Source organism: Triturus cristatus, chromosome 9 (assembly GCF_964204655.1).
Source record: "Triturus cristatus chromosome 9, aTriCri1.1, whole genome shotgun sequence".
Lineage (NCBI taxonomy): Eukaryota > Metazoa > Chordata > Amphibia > Caudata > Salamandridae > Triturus > Triturus cristatus.
The window spans coordinates 156,410,709-156,434,512 of NC_140592.1; the positions used below are offsets into that span (position 1 = coordinate 156,410,709).

At 46.8% G+C, this 23,804-nt stretch overlaps 1 protein-coding gene across 3 annotated transcripts in view; it reads left to right on the plus strand.

Annotated features, from left to right (window-relative positions):
• Window positions 1–23,804, plus strand: part of CACNA2D3 (calcium voltage-gated channel auxiliary subunit alpha2delta 3) — a 2,334,275-nt gene that overhangs the window by 1,100,464 nt on the left and 1,210,007 nt on the right. For all 3 annotated transcript variants that reach the window (XM_085624637.1, XM_085624639.1, XM_085624638.1), the window contains exon 10: window positions 22,929–23,018. In XM_085624637.1, coding sequence (XP_085480763.1) covers window positions 22,929–23,018 — 90 coding nt within the window. The remainder of the gene's footprint in view (window positions 1–22,928; window positions 23,019–23,804) is intronic.

Below are 23,804 nucleotides of genomic sequence, written 5' to 3' on the forward strand. Positions count from 1 at the left end.
CTATCGGTCACCTATCTTTTAGTGCTGTGTGAGTGTTTCTGACCAGAAATGGCGTTCCTGGCGAACCTACGTTCTAAATTCCTACAGCCCAATCCAAAAAGCAACAGAAATACATTTGGAGTGAATTTAACATGAACACTCATGGGTCAAAAATAAAAATACACTCATCTGGGGATGGTCCACTATTTATTCCATAACACCAAATATTCCCTTAGCAACATATCCATTAAACGTCCCTTGAAGATGCTCAAATTTCCATACAAAACTGCAGTATTTGAGATGCCAAACAATTCCTACAGTTCCTCTAGGTCTGTCCATTAATTACAGTCCTTGAGTTGACATTACGCTAGGGCAAAATGAGGTCACACAATCAATCTCTGTTAAACAACAGTTTTAAGTTCATATCCGCCTACAAAACGGCAAATTAAAGGTAGAATAAACGTTTATAATAGATGTTTTTATATAGATGCTGATAAACTGTGCTGCAGATTAATAATTTATATTGGCATAGATTAGTTTGTGTTCATTTTAGACTCTAACCACAATTTATAAATCAACAATCATGATGAATGAAGCTTCCTCCATGTGCCTTTTGTTTAGCTATAATTTAAATCTCATGAACCAAACTTCATAGTTCACTTGGAGTAATTACTATTCCAATTGCTTTGAAATTCAACCCTATTTAGTGAGCATACAATGTTTCAAGCGTGAATTTAGCAGGGGAGAACCAGGTCTCTCAAGTATTAAACTGGAGTTATTAAATATAATTTGAGAGTGTTTCAATTTATAACTGGTTGCATAGTTTTTTAGAATATGTGAAAATGCAAAGCTGGCCAATGATAGCAAAAGTTGTTCATCAAAAATATCAATTTATTTTCAAATATGTATATTAATAACAGAATGTTTGTGCGCTGAGGATCATACGCATAGCTGTGATTTTTGTGTGCTATACAGGCACTGAAAATGACATCATAATAAAGTAAAATACATCATAGCAATCTCAAATTCCTAAAGTAAGCTGTGTTTATTCCTCTTGTAGCTCGGCACAAAGACAGTCAGGCTTAACTTAGAAGCAATGTATAAAGTATTTATGCAGCACACAAACAGTAATGAAGTGAAAACACAACACAAGAATAATCCCAAACTAGAAAATAGACTAAATAGACTAAATTAACAAAATCCAATCAGTAGAACCAGAGATATTCAATTTCAAAGTTTTAAGTGAAGATAGCGCCTAAAAGCACAAAGCACTACTCACGGTCATCTGGTCGTGTTAGACTTGGGGAAAGTCACACGTTCAGGTCAACTGTGATGGATTCCAGGTCGGATAGAGGGACCAAGTTAGTCCCACTGAGTTACCTTCTGAGTCCGGTGAGAAGAGTTACAGTCACTGAGTGGGAGGCCGCGAGGAGCAGGTAGAGCATCACGGATGATCATCACTGTAGTGAGAAGAGCCAGTTGGGCATTGCAGACCGTCATTGCTCTAGCTTTGCTATCACAGTTGCCGCGGGCTGTCATTGCTGTAGCGTAAAATATGTCTCTCTTATGCCCGGTCGCTGTGGTGTTGTAGCATGAAATGCGGCTTTCATATTCCTGGTCCTTTGCTTGCTGTAGCACAGAGAACAGGTCTCCCTGTCGCTTCACGTTGACAGTCATCGCGGGTGGCAGAGTCTTGGCAAGAATGGTCCCATTTGCGGTCACAAGGAGCCCATACTTCAGCATTTTCAACTTTTCTTCTGGCGGAGTACCCTTGCTTTGCTTTGTATCTGAGTGATTTCATGGCCTCTCTCCGTACTGCTTTTCAAATCAGATAATTAAGTACCAACTGACCAGATGTCTAAGGTCTGCTAACTAACTCCTATTGCACAGATGTAGGTGAAACGGGAGGCCTAGCGTGCAAAACCAGTGCTCCTCTCTGTTGATTACCTACCTCTTCTTTTGGTACTGGAAATTGAATATATCAAATACAGAAGATCTTTACAGATGCACCTGTTCCCATGAAATTTGAATAATCATATTATATCCATGTGCAGCCCTCCCCACATGAATTGTAGGTCCTGCCGGAGCAGATGCTGAAAAAGACAATCTTCTGTTCGTTCCACCGGCACTTAGGACTCTTTCATCTTATTGGGACACCTTTGATGCAAATTCAGTTTCCCTCACTTATGTACCCTTAAACCTCAGTGCGCAAGGCCAGGTCAGGATGATGTGCAATGCTTTATAAAATCACCAAATAAAATAAATGTTGCAAAGTCATCCTGTGCCCTGGACACCCCCCTTTTTTGCTGATTGGTACTGGTGGCATTTTACACTCACTGTCCCTGGGCTCGGCCTAACCAGGCCCATGACCAGTGCTATGGTGAAAACACAGTTAAAACACACACATACATGAGGGTACAATATATATTAGGGTACACTTATAATTGGTATGACCAACCCTATAATTGTCTAGTACATAATAGGGTGAGGGGATTAAAACCACCTTTAAGTCCCTAGTATATAACAGGGTACGGCAGTTTAAAGTCCAGCAGCCCGTTTTGTACTGCTTTTAAATGTAAATTGTGCCCAAACTTGACTTTGGTTGTAGGGGCACCTAAAAGTTGATAAATTACAATATTTTGGCATATTAGGTAACCTCAGGGTCTTGCCTAGGTGTCCCAGGGGTGGGGGTCAAGTATTTATAAGGAGGAACCATATAAAATAGGTTTGATATGCCCTAGGGATAGAGAAATTGAACATTTCACTTCCCCCATTGTAGTAAAGTGCTTTCCAAAATCGACTTTTGAGCTAGGAGCACTGTGGAGTGAAGATCTACACTATTGTATTGCATATTCAGGACCCCTACATCTCCCTTAGGTGTCTAAGGGATGGGGGTCATGTAGCTATAAGCAGGGTCCTTATAAAAGATGCTTTACAGGCCCTGGTGCTGGAGAAATTGCACATTTCATTTTCCCCATTGTAGATCCCCAGCCACATAGGTTAACATGGCAATAGTTTATTAATTAATAACTATGCTATGAATTCCTGAAAAATATAATTCAAGGACTTAGGAGAAAGGTATTGATAAATCCAACAATATGCTACTGTTGAGTCTATCCTGAAATATACAGAAAATAAGTTATAAGACTTTTTGCCTGTATGCCAAAGTTCAGCCTTCCTGTGGTCTCCCCTGATTCGTCAGAGTTTAGATGATTAGACAGGCTGCTTTGATGAAGTGATAAGTGGCAACACCCAGGGAGAGAGGCTAACTGGTGGGAGAGAGCTCTGCTACCCAGGAAAGCCAGAGCATGGGCGAGGGGTCATACAGCATTAGTTTGAAAGGAAGAATGGGACAGGAAGAGAAGGCCAAGTCCATCTACTCCCATCACCTCTGACCCAGCCAGATGGCAGGCTTAAGGAAGGAATTTGCAGATGCCAGGGAGAGGAGAGCTATGGAAATACGCCATACTGGAGGTTGGTTTAATTAGTTCTTGCTCCTCTGCTGAGACTCCAGCCACATTCAATTTTGGAGGACTAGTGCTTTTTGGGAGACTTTTATGCTACACTTTGGAGGAAGTGGTCATGCACTGGGGTGTTGCCCTGCACCTCATTGGACATGAGTGATCTCCAGCTTGACCCCAGAGCACACTGACTACATGTGTGAGATGTGCACTCAGATATGCTGCTTGAAACCAAGAGGAGAAGAAGGCTTGCCAAGCTGGAAACTTGATTTGCACCATCAAGCCCTGCTTTCTGACTGACTGCACATGCTGTATTATCTGGGACTACAGCCGTGTGGATGCAACTTGCTTCAAGAGGAATAAAGAGGGGAACCCTGCAAGTTACAGGTTGACAAAGCTCAGCTGGACCATCACCACCAAGAATCCCCAGCCTGGAGTGCGTCCAGTGGATTTGTAAGGGTTTTGTCCAACTGGATTGTGGAAGCTGAAGTCCCAGACTTTCAAGGACCATCTTGGAGCTTCCAGACCTTTGGATTGATTTTTTAACACTTTACAACCCCCCGAGGAACTTCAGGAAGAAGTCCCAGAAGTTTGAAGCAACTTTGGAAAAAAGCTCTAGAGGAGGACCGACTCAACCTCAAGAGCCAAACTGGCGACCTTTGACCGCGAGCCGGCCTGCCCAGCTGGTTCGTCCCTCTAAAAAGCTCTGGAGGGGGCGTGGCCAAGATGGCGGAGAGCTGAGACGTGTTTCGTCTTCGCTCCTCCACCCGCCGATCTTTAGCACCGGCCACTGGCTTTGTTTTGCACCAGGAGCTGCTGCTGTGCTTCCCACCGCACCCAGGATCAGCCGACGACCTACCAGGTGAATCCCGGGTTTCTGCGACTGAATCTGTGGCTGCCGGTCTGGGCCCATCTCCGACTCCGGGAGTGGTGAATACGCCGGCCGGCGTGGCTCAGGAAACGTGGCCATGGCCCTGAGCTCCAGCTGGGGGAGCACTCCACCTCGCCCAGGCCACTCGCACGGAGCAGCGGCACACCTGCAACACTGAACCGGGACACGGGGGAGCGGGCGCTTGGTGACGGGACCCCGGGCACCACCCTGAGACACACAAGGGCCCTTCAACATACGACCCCCACGAGCGCTCCGGCTTTGCCTGCGACCGGAGCGGAGTATTGTGGGGAGCTTGGGGCATTGGCCCTGCGGGACGACCCTCGGAGCTTGGACGGTGGGTTTTGGCGATGCCCTAACGTCCTGCTGCGCCCTGCTTCCCCAAGGCCTGATGCACTAAACACCGCTGAGAGCCTCCCTGGTCCCTGGGCCCCCGGCCCTTGCCCTCATTTTGTGCCCGTGACTGGGACCAGCCCCTGCCACCGGCTGGGCCCCCATGATGACGAGGCAAGTGTTGACGGTGAAGATCATGCGCCGGGTTCTGGGCGCCATCTTGAGTGACACTGCGCCCTCTGTGTGAGGTTTGCGGCTCAAGGCGCCCCCCCCGCGACGGGTTAGGGACGGTGCAGAGTGGGACGGCTGATTGGGAGGCCCTTCGGCCTCCAGCCCTGTGTTCTTCGTTACCATCCTGCCACGATGGGCTGCGCTGGACCCCTGTGGTTCCCGGGCTGGGCTAGACCATGAAGCTGACTGCCCGCAGCTCTGAGACCCCAGCTGAACACTCGATCCCGCATCTACAGAAGACCCGGCTGGGGCCGTCCCCTGGGACCACTACTTGCGGGACTTCTTTATTGTTGGCTCTCTGGGAGGTATCAGCCTGCCCGGCAACTCCGGCACAACTTCGAGGTCCACTGGGACAGGACCGCCAACTGCCTGGTACATATCGGACACGGTTTCACTCTCTGTGTGACCTAAGCCTCGCTCTCACAACAAACTTGTGGCTTTGCCTTTCCACTACTCCTGTTCCTGCACGGCGGATCTCCTGCTGGCCACAGTAGCACTTGCACCCGGACTGCCCTCAAGTGCTCTTTCTGGTTGTCCGTGGGCACCTCTGGGCTTCCCTGGCGAAGATCCCAGCCAGCCCTCCCAGCCCACACGACTGAGGAAGAGGTTTTGCCTTCCTGCCTGATCGACATAACGCTGAAGCGGCCCGTCCCACCCAGCTGGCGGTCGTCGTATCTAGAGACGCTGAGACCTCGACCATGACATCTGCCAAGGGCAGGAGGGACAAATCGGCTACTCAAGAATAATCGCTGAAAGACCTGTTCACCAAAGCACAAAGTGGAGGCCCTGACGACCCGGGCCAGCTGAGCCCAACATCGCAGACGGCAGCCTCGGTGGAGGCACCAGTGACGCGGGCCTTTCTGGAATGTCGCTTCACCACACTGCGCGATAACCTCCAAACTGTGAAGCGTGATCTTAAAGCGGAACTCAAAGACATTCGTAAGGATGTGGACGACATAGGGGAAAGGGTGGCGACCCTGGAGGACAGGAGTGATTCCCAGGACACCGAACTGGCAGCGCTACAACAGGAGGTACTCCGCATACATGAACAACAGGTGGATGTGCAGACTCACCTAGAAGATCTGGAAAACCGCTCCTGTCGCCATAACATCAGGATCCAAGGAGTGGGCACCAACGAAGAAGCCGGGGACATCTTCACCTACGTGCGAGAACTCTTCAACCACATCCTGGGCAAGCCCTTGGACACTCCATTGAAGCTGGATCACGCACACAGGGTGGGTCCACCCAGAGTGGCGACGGCACCCCCGCAGACATTCTGGGCTGTGTCCAGGACTTCCACACTAAGCAAGAGATCTTGCGCAAAGCTCGTTCCCTACAACAAATCTCGTTCCGCAACCAGACGCCCACCCTCTATCAGGATCTTGCAGCCATCACTCTCCACAAACGCAAAACCTTCTGGCCCATCACTGAGGTCCTCTGCCAACGCAACATCTCCTACTCCTGGAGACACCCGTTCCGCCTCGTGTTCCAACATGATGTCAAACTGTTCCAACTCCGCTCCTTGTCGGAAGCCACCAAACTCCTGGGGATCACTTTCCCGGAGGACACGAACGATGGGGGTCACTCGGACCAAGGGTCCAATGATGGCAGACCGCAATGGAGGCAACAGGGAAGACGACGCCGAGTCCGCCGACCAGACCCTACGGTGATCAAGACGGATCAACAAGCTGACCTGGAGGCCTTACCAGAGGCCAAGGCGTCTACCAACTGATTGATCCTGGTTATTTCGATGTATCCTTTCTTTAACACAACGGGGGTGGAGTGGGGAGAAAAAGGGGGTGATGATGGCCACACGACCGCCCAACAGACTTCTCCTTTGTACATCCTTGGATGACGGACAATGTTTGAACACTGGACTTTTTCTGGCACCTGTTGCGCCTCATGGGGTTTTCCTTTTAATCTTCACTCTTTATAATTACAGGTCTCCTTCTATTCCTTGCTTTCCTCCCCCTCCCTCCTCTCTTTCCAGCTTGGAGTTGCCTATGTCTCCCTAGGCGTTGCCACCTCTTAGTCGCAGTGTCGCTGCTGTGTGTCACCTCTTTTAAGCTCGCATTGGGTCTTGGCCCTGCAGGGACTCCTGATTGGCGCTGTTTACCGTCCCCAGGACTGAATGCCGTCACCCTCAATTAAAATCCTCACTCTTAACGTGAGGGGCCTTAATAATCCAGTCAAGCGGAGGGCACTCCTCTCTTATCTAGAGAGCACAGGGGCAGATATTTGCTTCCTTCACGAGACACACCTACTCCCCAAGGACTGTAACAGACTCCGGTCTCGGTCTTTCCCAAACCAATTTTACTCCTCCGGACCCACGAAAAAGGCCGGGGTGGCCATACTAGTTTCAAAGAGTTTCCAGGGAAGGGTGGCACAGAAAGAGGCCGAAATATGGGGCAGGCTCCTCACACATCAATTCATCGTAGAGGGATGCACTTTCACGGTAGTGTCTATCTACAAGGCCAGGAATGTTTTTTACATGAGGCACTTGTAGAGGCGATGGCCACTTAGGACCGCCATATCTTGATCGGCGGGACCTTAACTTAGTGTTTGATAATGACCTGGACCGCTCAGCGCAGCGCACTAGTCAGGTTGGTGCCCCTTCCCTGACTGGACTCGCCAAATTACATGACCTAGGCTTCACGGACCTGTGGCAACAACACCACCCTGGCACAAGAGAATTTTAATTTTACTCCCATGCACATAAAACTTACGCAAGACTAGATTACTTCCTGGGTTCCAAGCCTATCCAAGACACCACAGTCTCGGCTGACATATTGGTGACGACCCTGTCTGACCACTCTCCGGTGGTGATCATCTTAGCTCTCCCACAGGGGCAGCACCCGACTAGACACTGGCGATTCCGGGACGCACTCTTACATCAGCCTTACACAGTCACACAGATTCAGCCAGTGTTAGACGACTGCTTGCTACACAACGATAACTCAGATACAGCCCTCTCTCCCAGGTGGGAGGCCCTCAAGGCGATACTTAGAGGTGAAGTAATAGCCATATCCACCGCTGACAATATGGAGAATAAAAGGAAGAGGGAGGAACTGACCCTTCAAGTGCGAGAACTGGAGCAGATGCACCAACGCACTGGGGCCCTGCGGACTTGGAGATAACTAACTGCGACCAGAGCACAGCTGGCCGCCCTGGATCGTGACAGGGCGGAATACGTAGCGATGCGCTTGCAACATTCTTTTTATGCGGGGGGAAAGTGCGGGTGGTTGCTTGTGCACAAGTTGAGGGAAGTTTGTCAGCGAGAAGGGGTTCGGGAGAGATCAGGGATCACTTAGGGGCACTACGGACGGACGATGCGGTCATTGCCGAGATGTTTCGTGAGTGCTACGCGCAGCTAGATGATGAGCAGCCCTTAGAGAGGGTGGACATTGACACGTACCTAGCTCTAGCCCACCTTCCCTCCTTAACACCAGACCAGGCGTCTCACATAGAGAGGGAGTTCAGGGTGGAAGAGGTCATAGCCACCATAACCCGTTTGAAATTGGGAAAGTCGCCTGGCCCCGACGGTTACACTGCTGCCTTTTATAAGCAATTCTGTTCAACGTTGGTTCCCCTATTCACTCGGCTTTTTAACTTGTTCGTCGAATCGGGGGCGATCCCCGCATCCATGTTAGAGGCGGCGGTGGCCGTTATTCCAAAGCTAGGGAAAGATAGAACGTCCTGTGGGTCCTACCGGCCTATCTCGCTCCTAAATGTTGACCTGAAGTTATATACCGGGATCCTGGCTGCCAGGCTTGGCCATTATATGCAGGGGCTAGTGGACCATGACCAGGCAGGATTCATACCGCAGAGGCAAACGAGCGATAACACCAAACGAGTCACGCATCTGATAGAGAAGGCTTCCCGCATTCCTAGAGAATACATGCTCCTAACAGTGGATGCAGAGAAAGCCTTCGACCGCGTCCACTGGCCATATCTCGAACAGGCACTGATACGCGCTTGTATCGGCGATAAAATGCGGACGCTCCCCCACCGCCACTGTCAACGTCAATGGCCACACATCTGCGCCATTCTCTATTTGTGGGAGACTAGACAGGGGTGCTCTCTGTCGCCCCTGCTTTTTGCACTCTACATAGAACCCTTGGCTCAGAGGGTTCGGGACCACCCTCTGATTACGGGTATCCGCTTTGGAGGGGACACGCATTCCATAAGCCTTTATGGGGACGACGTGCTGGCTACCCTCACAAACCCCTCGACCGCCCTAGGGAGTTTTTTGGAGTAGCTGGAGGCTTTTGCGACAGACAATCTGGCAAAATCCACTGCACTAAACCTGTCCCTGCCACCAGCGGTACTGGCAGACCTTCAGGCCCGTTACCCCCTGCAGTGGTCCGATGAGACTGTCCCCTACCTGGGTATACAACTGGCCTCGACTCTGCAGGCCATGAGGAGGGTTAATGACTCCGTCCTGCAGACGCACATCCGCTCCGCGTTGCAGAAATGGAAACACTATCCAATATCGTGGTTGGGACAAGTCGCAGCCATTAAAATGACAATCCTCCCCAAGATTTTGTACCTCTTCCAGACCCTCCCCCTTCCACCCCCTACCGGATGGCTACAAAAGGTGGAGTCTGACCTCTCTCACTTTGTTTTGCAGGGCCGTAAGCCGAGAATGAAGTGGTTGGTGAGTTTCCTCCCGCCTCACGAAGGATACCTCGGGGTCCCAGACCCCACGCAGCTCCGATACCTGGTCGAATGGAGCAGAGCAGAATCTGAGAAGCACTGGCTCTTTCAGGACCGGGCAGTTGCTGGTACATCTCTTATGAAAATTCACTTTCTACCAAAACCCCATTGCCCACCCAATTTGTACGCCTCTCAAGTGACACGCCCCATCCTTAAAGCTTGGGACTGGACTAACATACGGCATGCTCTCACCACTTCCCTTCCCCACTCACCTCCCTCTTCGATAATCCAGATTTTACGCCTGGGGTGGGTACGCAGTCCTTCCCACTGTGGAGAGAAGCGGGTTGCCGAGCTGTAGGTCAACTATTTCACAAAGACAAGATAGTTCCCTTCTTGCAATTCGGGACCGACTATGGCCTCCCTGAATCGGAGCGCATACGCTATCTTCAGGTATGACACTGGGCCATGCACCCCGACAACCGGGCGCAAGCGTCGCGGCTCCTCACCTACTACAAACGATGGCTCATCACGCGGCCCTCGGATAGGAAGCTGATTTCGGACTTATACAAATTACTCATGTCTAGATACACTCACACTTATCACGCCGGGCGGGCATGATAGGAGAGGGACCTGGGTCAAGACCTTAGCTCCCAGGAATGGGAAGGTGCATGTTACAGGGCACGCCACACAGCAACACATGTAGGCCTGACTGAGACCTTCACCAAGCTCGTCTATCACTGGTACTACACTCCGGAGAGGCTTCACCAGGCCGACCCCACACATAGTCCCGACTGTTGGAGAGGGTGCAGTCTGAGGGGCACCTTGGTTCACCTCCTATGGGACTGCACACACATCTGGACTTACTGGTCACATGTTCTAGACAAGGTAGATAAATATCAGGACACGGAACATCCCAGGTTTCCAGCATGCATACTGCTGGGAGTGTAAAACCCGCTTACTTACCCCTTGAAATCCAGACGAGGGAAACAGATAGCCATTGCCCTCGGCACAGTCATTCAGAACATACTGATACATTGGAAGACTCCCCGAGTTCCGACGCACACAAGGTGGTACCAGAGACTGTGGCACGTGCTGGGCATGGAAAAAATCTCTCTCACCTTGGCTGGCCAGGGCTCCTCCTTTAGTGACCTTTGGCAACCCTTTCTAGCCCTGTTAGCTCCATAGTTTAGGGAGCTGTACTGCCCCAAGTACCTACGCCTTCTGCACCATACTGCTTCGGACACCTACATATAAGATATTCCAACTTTTTCTAAGAATATTTTTACGATCAGCGCCATTCAGAGGCAATGAATCTGGGGGGGGGGGGCAGAGGGTGGCTTCCTTTTTCTGTATTTTCTCCCTTTATCTTCCTTTCTTTTCTCTATTTGGGCGGGTGGTGGAAAGTGGGGCTTTTGTATTTTTAATGCATTTATCATTTGATGTAATGGACCCTGCGTGGCCAGACCGCAATGCACCTCCTTTTTGTGCAGCTTCCAAACAAAAAGATTTCAACCTAAAAAGCTCCAGTGGTTCGACTTCAGAGTTTGACCAGGAACTCCCTGGAAAGCGCACCGGCGATCCCTCCCTGAACCCAGATTGGTGAAGAACATTGAGGGACCCCGGCAAAAAAAGCTCCAGAAAAGATTCTAAGACCGAAGGTGAAATATTGACCGAGGCCTACTGTGAGGGGTACACGTTCAGCCTGAAACATTGACTTTGTCCTGGTTAAGCAATACCAGATGTCCCAAAGTGGTGCTATAGGTTTCCAAGTGCTATATAGTGCTAAATCTCTGGTTTACTACATTGGATATTTTTCGTTTTCATGTCATTTTAAAGATACAAATATTTTCTATTTATTTTAATTGGTGTCGGATTTTATTCTGTGTTGTTTCCTAATTATTCAATGAATCTGTGTTTTTAAATGCTTTACATACCTGTCTCTTAGTTAAGCATTTCTGCTCGTAGCCAAAATACCAAGGGTTAAGCATGGGAATAATTTTTCGAGACCTATTGTGAGCTCTAGTGCTCTAGAGCTTTAGTGGCCTTATTGCCAGTGGAAGATGCACATTTACCACCACTAATAACCCTTTCTACAACAATAGATAATAACAACTTCCAGTCTTGTAGTGCCTAAAAAGCAATAGGTAAAATATTCTGATGTCCTTTAGGTGAATGAGGAACAAGTTCATTAAAGAGCTAAACCCAGATTTGACATTAATATCTACAAACCCAAAGAGAAACCACAGGAAATGGAGCAGACCAATGCTAAACCCAATTTGGGATAGTAATATCTGAGGGGCAACAAGAAACTACAACAAACACAGAAACAGATGTGCCGCTTACCCGAAAACTGCAGATATTCCTATATTAGGTCATCCCATTTATTTTGGACTGCCAAACTGGAGGCCTTACAACTGTTTCTTGATGATCACTCTTGATATTGTGTTGTCAGTGCCACCTGGTTGTTAATACATTGAACCAGTTCTTCAATAGTGCACATTATTGACCTGTTGTGTTTCTTGTCTTAGTGTGTACCATGTCTTTGCTTACCTGCCATCAGTTGCACGTTGCCACCCATGGGTCTGGAACAACACAAGTGCACAATCAGAAGGCCCTGGAGAATGTGTGGATGAGCAAGTTTGCATACTTTGGTACATGAAACTTCAAACAAGCCAAGAGTGTTGATCACTATGAATGGGGTTCAGTGGGCAGTGATACACATTCAGATTATTTGAGGTACTATTTTTTGAGGAAGTTAATGGATTATGGTGTCCCAATGTTCACTCTGGACCAGCTCAGAGAATAATTGCATTTCAGAACTATAGCAAGAGCTGGATGCTCAAAAGAAAAACAATGTAATAGTCCAAACTATTGTCAAAAGTAAATCTTTTATGTTATCAAATCTTTGCCAGTAATAATAACAAATAACTGAAGGACAGAGACCTCTTATCTCCATAACTTTACATCTAAAACCTGAGTGTATGAATGTATTTTATCATGCTAGATTTAAACCTAGTTTTGAAGTGTATAAAAAAGAAGTAAAGTTTTCCTTTTAACTTTATTTCACAACCTGTGTTACTAGAGGTCACATGAAATATTACAATCAAGTTTCTAAGCAAGATTACGTGTAGGGAGTAGTTTAGGGACAGAAGACACTCGACCACACTACAGTAAGCCAATGGGGTGGTGACGTGTGACTTAAAATTTTGTTGTAAGTTTACTATCACAGTTTGTGAATAGCAAAAGTAGTAAGCTTACTACAAAGTCTAAACTTCCTCAAAAGTTTTTGAGGAATTCAGGTTAATAAAATAGAGATATCTAGTGCAGTGGGACTCCCAAGAGAGTCCTGAGAGAATCCCGCTAGACAAAACAGCAAAATAAAGCATTCTGATTAGCTGGGCCCATAGGACCAAGATCGGGACAAAATGCCATGATTGGCTGGACACAACATGAATTTGCTGACTTTGCAGGACTTGGGGAATCGATGTTACAATGAAAATAAGGCTTAATACGGCAAGGTAGGGATGCCCTGACCCACTAGCCATTTTGGGAGTCCCAGAGAATTATTCTAGTGATATTCAGAAGGAGATTTCACCTGTTGCTAAAAAGTGGCAGGGAAAGTTAATCTCCAGGTTATTCTCCAAAAACATATTAGGATCTGAAAGAGCTGCATTGTACCCCATTGGAACAAGGATTCAAGTGTGATCCATGACCCACAGAACCTTGGAGAAAAAAGCCAAACATATCTGCGAAACTGGGTGCACTACTACACCCCTTACTGCATGCTCAGAATAGACAATAAAAATAAATCATTCAAATCATATTCAACTGCAAGACTCATGATGCTAAAATGACCAGATGGACAATGACAGCCGGATATCCATAAAGCAATTTTTGAAGGAGAGCTTTTTCAAGAAAGAAATACCACAGCCCCAGTCAATACCCGGTCTACTGTGCTTAAATGAGGGGATTGCCACCTCCCCTCCTGAAACCTATATTGTCAAAAATCTGCTGGTGTGAGCTTTGCCAACATGTCTCCTCTTCTGCAACCTCTAAACAGTGGATCTGTTTTCTCGCTCTCATATCTATGTATATACATATCCACTGAAAAAAACAAAGTTTAAAATAACGTTATAGTTATGTCAAATGTTCAGTGTTGGACTTGGCTCTTTTTGCAGGGTAATCCCAGAACTTTTTGCCTTCCTTCTGTATTTTTTCTGACCTGTTGTTGGTGGTTTTATGACTCTGGGCACTTTACCACTGCTGATCATTTCTAAAGTGCATATGCTTTCTTTTGTAAATTGTGTTATGGATTAGTGTTTCCATGATTGCTTATTTGATTTACTTGTCAGACCCTAGAACAATGCACTATGTGTGACCATGGCCTGTAATTCAAATGCTGCTGGTGGGCTTGCAGCACTGATTGTGCCACCCACAGAAGCAGCTTGTAAAATGTGACCCAGACCTGCCATTGCAGAGCCCCACCCACAGAAGCAGCTTGTAAAATGTGACCCAGACCTGCCATTGCAGAGCCTGTGTGCAGTCTGGGACTGCCATGTCGACTTGGCAAGTGCACACAGTTACCAATCCCTAAACCTTCCCTTTTCTACATATTAGTCACCCCTAAGGTAGGCCCAAGGTACCCCTGTGGGCAGAGTGCATGTATGTGAAAGGTAGGACATGCCCTGATGTGTGTGGCATGTCCTGATAGTGAAATACTGCCAATTTCGTTTTTCACTATTGCAGGGCTCTCTTTTCCCATATGCCAGAATGGGGAGTTTGTTTATAACATCTTATAAACATAACTGACCCTGGGAACAAGATAGGAAAATAAAGTTTAGTATGCCTAAACTCAGAATGTTAAGATGCATCTTTTAGTGAGGGTGATTTTTACATTCTGTGTTTGAAAATACCACTTTTAGCAAGTAGGTATTTTCTTGCCTAACTATACAGTGTGCCTCTGCTAGGTTTGTGTATTGCATGTCTGGCTTTTGGATGACAGGGGCTGGAGAAGGACAGTGGCTCGAGAAGTCTGATGAGTCAGGGTGGGGTTGAATAGGACCAGTCTGCATTTGGAGTGGTGGGAGGAGTAGCACCTTCACCTGAATAGGGCTGTGCCTGCCTTCCACAATGACGGCTCCGCCCCCCTGTGGTGTGTCTGGAGCCAGGGCTCACACTGACAATGGAGATTGTTGTGCACTTGCAAAGTGCCCCACAAAACTGATTTTGGCTGGGTACAGACACTCTCTCCCTTCAGAGAACAAAGGATTTTGGTGTATAAAAAGAAAGGCCCAGACTTTTAGATCACTTCTGGGAAATCAAGAGGAACCTTTGCCAAGGAGAAGAGCTGGATAAGCTGAGGAGGAATACTGCCCCTGTGCTGTTTGCTGTCTGGGGTTGGCCTGCAGTGGCTGCTTGCTGCCAAGGAAAGGAGAAAAAGGGTTTTGCTGTTTGCTTTGTCACCTGCTTGAAGAAAAGATCTCCAAGGGCTTGAAACTGAGCTTGCCCCCTGTTCTGAAGTCTCAGGGACACAAAGACTTCACCATCAGCTCCCCGAAATTTCCTTGCTGGGAATTCTAACCTGCATAGAGGTGCCTGCTGCTGTGTAGAACCTCTACAGACTGTTTGTCGCTGGAAGCTGGAAAATCAATGCAACATTGAAGAAACCGTCGCAGCGCCTGCTGCTGCTCGAGAAATTGCAGAACAACGCATCGGGTGCAATGATCCCTGAAGTCCGAGATCACCGCACCGATCCCGATGCAAGCCTGCTGTGCAGTTGCATGAAGCCACGCATTGTACCGGATCAACGCATCACAACGAGGCGCCAAGACTGTCCCATCATTGTGGGATGCAGTACGAAACAGATGAATCAACTCCCCATGCAGTAAGAAAACGATGCATCACCTCCTCTCTGTTAAGGAACCAACACATCCCCTCCCCTGCACTGCAGTCAGGAACCGGCGCATCACCACCCCCGAAGTAGGGAACCGATGCATCACCTTCCCTGCGTGTAAGGAACCGACGCATCACCTTACCTGCGGCTATTTTGTTTGTTTTTGCGTGGCGCATCTAAGGTACTTTGTGAGAAAAGTGTTGCATTTACAACTTGAATTGAACTGAACTAGTTCTACTATTTGAAAGCCTTGTTTTTAATACTGTATTGTGTATGTTTGGTCTTGTTTTGGTTTAGATGAAGATAACTTATTTTTCTAAAGTGGTGTGGTGTCCATTTGTAGTGTTTTCACTGTGTTACTGTATGTGTTCACAGATGCTTTACAAACTGCCTCTGAGATAAGCCTGTCGTGCCAAGCTACCAAGGGGGTGAGCAGGGGTTATTTTAGGAGTGTATCCCCCTTACTCTGACTAGAAGCAAGGGTACCTATTTGGACTAAGGTACCTACTTCTGCCAACCAGAGATCCCCATTTCTATCAGTCAGTAACAATGCAACATTTAAAAAATCAAAAACTATAGAAATTCACCAGTTGTAGTTACGATGATCTCGAGTAACTTGTGCCCTACAGTAATTATAGCTCGTCCCCCGCCATGCACAGTTTTCTCATCAATAGTTTAATTGCAAATGTTGCAGTGATATTAACAATGATGTCATAGATGATGTAATATGTGGAGCAATTATCAGTGCATGGCAAGGGCACGAATTCCCACCCAGGACACCCATTGTTTTTTTCTATAGGGGACAGCTGAGGAACCCCTAGGGCCCTCGCGGCCCAGCAGCTCCCTGCAAGTGGCCGTATGAACCAGCGCAGGAACTGGTGTTTTTTTAATATATGGCATGCCCTGGTGCCTAACCAGGGCAACCCAAGGTATTTTGCTCTTTGGGGGATTCAGGGGGGTGCCCCAGGGCTTTGTCAGCTGTGCCGGTTCCCTGATCCCGCAGTTTGCGTTCCACTTTTTTGTATATTTGGGTGCCCCAGTGCCTACACGGGCATGCCTCAGCTAACCTCACATTGGGGGCTGCAGGGGGATGCCCCTGGCATCTCAGCCCCACCCACTCCTGCAAGAGCCAGCATATTTTTTTAAGTGGCCACCGGGGTACCCCAGAGCACCTCTCTTTTTGGTGCAGCAGGGGAAGGCCCAAGGCCACTGCAGCCCGCCAGCTCCCCTGATTTCACCCATTGTGGGTGCTACAGGAGCTGGCATTGCTCCAACTTTGCAGGGGCAGTTTACTTTTGCTCCCGTGGGGTGGGATCAATTCAATGCATTTCCCTGCCTAAGACTGCTGGCAAGGACATGCTTTAATTGCTCACCGTCATGGAAATACTGAGTTGGCTCCTGGGGATGGGTTCTCCGGGGCCATTGCATAGCTCAGGGAGGGGCGCCGTGTGGGTCCTTTTCTTTTTATTTAAAAGACCACCCCAGGGGATTGGGTACCCGGGCCTCTCTTAGCTTGGGGAGAGGTGGTGAGCACCCCCCTTTATTGAATTATTGACCCAAGGGGATGGGTCCCTGGGGTCTTTTAAGGCTTGGAGAGGGGGCCTTTCAATATCATGTTGGCCCCGGGGGATTGGGTTCCCAGGGCCTCTTAAAGGCTTGTGGAGGGGAAATACATTACCCCTTCCCCCTGCGCCTCCCTGATGAGTCCTGGTCCACCCGGGGGCAGTTTGAAAGGCACAGGAGCCTGAACTTTGTTTGTTTTGCTGTGGATTAGAGGAACTTCAGTGACTTTTGCAACAAAATAAAGGAAAAAGGTCCCATTGCCTAGAGCTAGGGGGTCAGGGTATCCCCACCCTGCACCCTATGTCTTTTTTTTAATTTGTTTTAGGACTGAAGACTGAGTCCCAAGTTCCAAGATGGCTGCCACCACTTCCTAGTCCATGTTGCAGCAGCCAATCAGATCTCATCGCTCCACAACCCTCCTTGGCATGATATATTCATTATTTTTAACCTTACCTTTTCCAAAACTGCTGAACGGATTTAGACCAACACACAAAAAGCACTCTTTCTCGGCAAATACCTAGCTTTCTGCCAAGTTTGGTGTAAATGCATTCAGCAGTTTGGGCTGTACTGTGTCCAAAGTTCCAAAGGAAAAATCAATGGGGGAAATGCATTTTGTGACCGCTCTTTTTTTCTCAGCCCCCACTTGATGAATCACCCCAAATCTTTCAATGTACAAACTAGTAAAAAAGTAGTACTTTTTCGAAAAACGTTTTGTGGAGATTTGTCATACGGAGGCAAAATTGTTAGCAACATAAAAATGACCTTTCCTATGGAAGCATGATCCTAACTTTAACTTCCCAGTGGTGACGTGGCATAAGTTCTAGTTAGCTCAGGTAACTATAATTGCTGAATTATATATATATATGCAAATCCACCCACCAAACACGAAGGAGACATGCAATCTGGAGCCGAAATAAATATATATATATATACATCCAGGACAGATATTGTTACTGCAGAGTTGGTCCCATGAGCCTTCAAGTTATTAAAGAAAAATTCCACACAGAGTTCTACAGATGGAGGGGCCAGGGTCTAATTTCCACGGGCGAGTTTGAATTTTTGAAAATTGACTACACAGTCACTCTAATTCTTTACTTAATCCCCAAGGTACACAAGAATGCTAGCATCCCTCCAGGGCGTCCCATAATTTCTGCGATAGGGGGCTGTTTGAAAACACTTCTTGATCCATAGATCATTTTCTCCAGGAATATGTATGTAAGTTACCCTCGTACATTAAGGACACCGGAGATTTCCTGCGTAAGATATATAACTTGTCCTGGGATGAGCAGTATCTCTACACCAGTATTAGACACGTGGATGGGATTTGAGCACTGAAACATTTCTTAGGCTCTAGACCTATTCATTTACACCAGCATATACTTATGATTCTCAGCATGAGGGAATGGTGTCTAGAAAACAACCTCTTTATGTATGACCAACACACTAACAAACAGACACAAGGAAGAGCTATTCTAATTTGCATATGCGCTGGTGGGAGGAACAGGTACTCAAGGTCATTTTTGCCAGGGAATGGTCAGAGAATGTGGTCTTTCTGACCTGATACATTGATGATTTATTCATCTTGTGGAAAGGGTCACCTGAGTCAGCACAGAGATTTGCACAAAAAATTAACAACAATGATTTGACTCTCACCTTCACCTGTAACATTAGCAAGAATGAAGTACATTTCCTAGACCTTGTGGTTTATGTTGAAAACAATAGGCTCCACACTAAAACATACAGAAAGCCAACATCTGGAAATTCCATCCTCCACGCCAGCAGCTTCTATCCGACCAGACTCAAAAACAGTATCCCCTTTGTGGAATACCTACGCATGGAGCGCAATTGTAGTAGTGAGGAAGGTTTGGGTATAGTGCAAAAAGATTTAATAAACAGAATGAAAGTGGGGGTTACAGTGAGGATGTGTTAAGGGCAGCAGAGGCCAAAGCTAGACCAAAAAGCCAAGAGGAGATGCTGTTTGGTATAAGTAACAGTAAGAAGAAAAAATCTGTTCACTCAGTACGACTTATCGTGGGGTACTCAGCCTATCATGCCAGATTACACAATATCCTACAGAGGAATTGGAACATTGCGAGAAGTGATCCCATCATAGGCTCAGAATTACCACGTGCCGTAATAATATCTTTCAGCAGGGCAGAATCGATGCGTAGAGAGCTAGTGCACAACTTGCCACAAGCCAAGGGTGGCTCAGATCGGCTTAGAGCCAAAAGAGAATTTCAGAAATGAGCAAACTACAAGGCGTGCCGATATGGCCGTAACACGACGACCATACAGTCACCTCTCAGAGAAACACGGATTGAAATCAGGGGCACATATAATTGCAAAAGCGAATTTGCGGTGTATGTGCTAGAGTGTACATGTGAAAAGAAATATGTGGGAAGCACAATACACAAAGTCCATGTCAGGATCTTGCAACACCTTAGAGCAATAGCTAATTATGACAAAAGCTACACTGTAGCTAGACATATTAATCAATGTCATCAAGGCAATGGCAAGGATTTGGTGTATTTTGCCATTGACTCTGTACCCAAAAGCCTTAGAGGGGGAAACAGGCAGCTCCTATTAAGGAGATTGGAATCGAGGTAAATATATTAATGTTAAACACCAAAATACCTCAGGGACTGAACTCATGTGAAGAGTTAATAGTACATCTTTAGCTGTAGCTCTTCTCTCCCGTAGAATGGGTGTAAGGTACGATTTCAGTTATTTTTTCTTTTTCACACTTTTTTGATGTGTTTAATTTAATTTTTATTGTTTAGCTCATAGGCATATCTAGGTACACATTCATATGGTGTTTGACATATTTGCATGATGATAGTCAGTGCTGTGACTTTGAAACAGGGATCGTTTTGACTCAACGTGGTTATGTTTGAAGATACATTTTACTTAGAAGTGGACACTAGGCCCGCTTGGGCTTGATCTCTGTTAATGACTTATGTGTTGGGACGCTGAGAATATACCGCATCTGCTAGTTAGCTCACTAGAGCATTATTTTCAATTGTCCCAACTTTACTGCTATTGTGGCACCCCGACTATGGATGCCTTATACTGTCTCAATTATTTGTTGGTGTGATATCCCATTCCCTGTATGTTTCTAGATCTTCCCTGCACCATTCGGGAATCTCTCATACAGCTGTCATTCACACCATTATGTGTAATTTGAGGGACTGACTAAAAGTCTTCGTATTATTTTTTTAAACATTTATGTTTTGTTACATTTGTCATTAGTAACAAAGGCTCTTTCATGTCTATGATGCTACCATGTTGCCATGACAACCACTCTGTGTGATAATGCATTTAAGGACCTACTGTAATGGCGCCTGATTGTGTGAGCAAGGTGGCTTGACCGTCGAAATGCATCAGGGTCTCTTTGAAAATACACTAGGGTGCCGATTATGATCCTGTAAAAACCGGGTACGAACCGTCGGACGGAGGGTTTTCTCCGTCCGACTCGTACCTGGTTGTAAAACTTTACAAACATGCAAGTACGATTCGCACGGAAACACCATTTCCGTACGAGTCGTACAAAACACCGACCGACGAAAATATACATACAAATGTGATCCGGGGAAAGCGCCGACGTGACGTCGGGACGCTCTCAGGCAGCGTTTCACGAACCAGGAAGTACGATTCGAACCGACAGCAGTCCGGACGGCAATATTTTTACGGCACCCAAAAAGTGCCGGAAAAGCGAAGTACGCCACGAAACGACCAGATTAGGGGGCCCGGTACGTGCCGTACCCCCCCCAGCCCCCGTGAGTACGCGCCGAACCCCCCCCCAGCCCCCGTGAGTACACGCTGTACCCCCCGTGTATGTACACCCCTGTACGTGTCGAACCCCCCGTGTATGTACACCCCTGTACGTGTCGAACCCCCCGTGTATGTACACCCCTGTACGTGTCGAACCCCCGTGTATGTACACCCCTGTACGTGTCGAACCCCTCGTGTATGTACACCCCTGTACGTGTCGAACCTACCGTGTATGTACACCCCTGTACGTGTCGAACCCCCCGTGTATGTACACCCCTGTACGTTCGAGTCGTACCCCCACCCGTGTATGTACACCCCTGTACGTGTCGAACCCCCCGTGTATGTACACCCCTGTACGTGTCGAACCCCCCCGTGTATGTACACCCCTGTACGTTCGAGTCGTACCCCCACCCGTGTATGTACGGTGCGTACCCCCTACGCACTGAGGAGCTGGAAATGTCGGTATTGCCAGGATGAACATTGATAAGCACTGTGGCAGTTTTTCCTCACAGCACCCACTTGGGATTGTATTTCTTCAATGCACTGAGCCCTGGCAGCAACCAATTGGTACAGACACGGACTACTTACCCCATAATGCCACTGTGCAGAAGGAGGTCCCATTAGGGCGGGGTTAAAGGTATGAGTCCACACAGCTGCTGGGACTTTGCGCATGCAGCCAGTGAACAAGGGCATGGAGCCCGAAACATGTTTGGCGCTTTGCTTGAGGGTTTCAAACGCGCTGTGCTTATTACCTGCAATAAACGATGGCTATATTTCTACCTGAGTTGGCATCTCTATGCAAGGTAACTTGGAACCTTTGGGATATATATATATATATATATTCACTGAAGTCACCAATCATGTCATTTGAGATTATAAGAGTGATGTAATATTTGAGATTATAACCAGTGCATGGCAAGGATGCAAGTTATAGTTAGCTCAATAAATTATAACTGGTGAACTGGTGAATTTCAGTGTTTTTTGTATTAAAATTTGATTTTATATTATTAGAACACTGAACTACAACGTCACTTTTAACCTTGTTTTTTTTTCAATTAATGTATGGGTCTTTTGGTCATATTCACCCAACTACTTCAGTGAGCAAAGCTTTAGGCCATGCACGTAATGGGGTTGGCTGCAAGTACTATCCCCAACTCCCGATGGGATCCCAACTCCCCACGGACACCCAAGCACTGCTATACAGTGGCTTTAGCCATACATGGAATGGCATTGGCCACAGGGCCTACAGCTAGGTCCTACGCGTAACCCCCTGCAAGCAAACTGGGTAAAGTTTTAACTTTCTGCCACATTTTGTGCATTTCGGTTCAGCTGTTTTTTCTGCAGCGCTTTCCAAAATGTCCTATGGTAACATTAACAGGGAAATTGTTTTTTGGACCATCACCTTTTCTCAGCCCATGCTTGACAGATCACTGCAAGACTTTCCAGGTAGGAACTGAGGTAGATTAATTTGTTTTGGGGAAGTTTTGTGAAGATTCATCCAACGGCACCAAAGTTGCTAGCAAAAGATAAAATCATCTTCCTATGGAAACTCTGTCCTAACTATAACTACACAGTGACAATCCCCACTGTGTAATTAGAACAGATATAGAATAGATATATGTTTTTTGAGGCCAATCTGGTTGATATTTTTGCTTTCAATGTGGACAGGGATGTATTGCCTTTTCACAAGAACATGCTGAATAAAATATAATGACCACGTTGAAGTCACAATCTGCAAAGCTGTAAAGAAACTTTCCTTTTCCCTAGGCAATAGGCTGTATTGCCCAGTAGCATATTAGGAAGAGAGGGGATAGAGGGTGCTGGCAGGTGGAAGCTTAGATGTTTGCCATGGCTGTATGTTGTTGTTTGGCTGGTCAGTTACAGAAGGAAAGACAGTCCACTGGCTGCCGCCCCTCGGCTACCTTCGATAGCATGCTTATTTTCCTGTCAGTCCATCGACGGCTGCCAGCTCATTCGTAGCTATATTGTTGTCTGTACGATTAATTATGCACAGGTCATTCAAACGCGTCATAAATAAACAAAACAAAAACATCTAAGCTCGCGTTTTAATGCAAAAAGTCTCTTGCTGTTTCTATGCAGTTATAGTGATTTCATTTAATAATTTTGACTTTTCATATTTTTTATTTTGCAGCATTTCAGGGAACACCTCGACAAACTATTTGCAAAAGGAATTGGAATGCTTGACATTGCATTGAATGAAGCTTTTGACCTACTCAGTGATGTAAGTATTTGCTTGTATTTGGATTGTATGACCTTATACTATTCAAGTCTATGATTGCTTAATTCCTCAGATAAATATTCTCTGCACAGGTTCAGCCACACCAACCTTTGACAGGCTTATGTTCACCTGCACAGTAAGATTACACCACATCTGTGCATTGTATTAGAGCAGTTGTATAGCGCTTCATGCCTGTGACAAGGCCGGTAAGTGCTCAAATTCGCAATGGTACCCAGATGCCTTTTTTGTGGTGTGGGGGTTAGAGAGTGGCCGAGGAAGACCTATATGATAGATGTTAGTTGAATTAGGTGAGGCTGAAAGACATGCTCCATAAAATGTCCTGCGTATGTCACAGTACATATGCGGTAAGTGCTGCGGCGACTGTGAAAGAAGGTGCAACCTTTCATACTTACTAGCCACTTTCATGGATCATAGTTAAAGACTTCTGTTGATAGAAAAGGGAAGAACAAATTATTTGGTGCTTTTTCAAACTGAAGGGTATTTTTTATAAAAATGTTAGTTGTGATTGGCAAACTATTATAGGGTGCAGCAATACCATTTTTAATAGGTGGTGTCTATTTACACGACTGCTAGGTAAATAGGGAATTTATTCAGCTATTTGCTCAACCGCAGGCAAAATACTAGAAATTTGTTACTATTTGGCCGGCATGCATGAAAAGAGCAGAGAAACTTCACTATTTACCTAGCCGCTGGCTAGATAATAGAGATTCTGCACAGTCTGGCAGATGGCCATGCAAATAGAAGAAAAACCTCAGTAGTTACCCAACC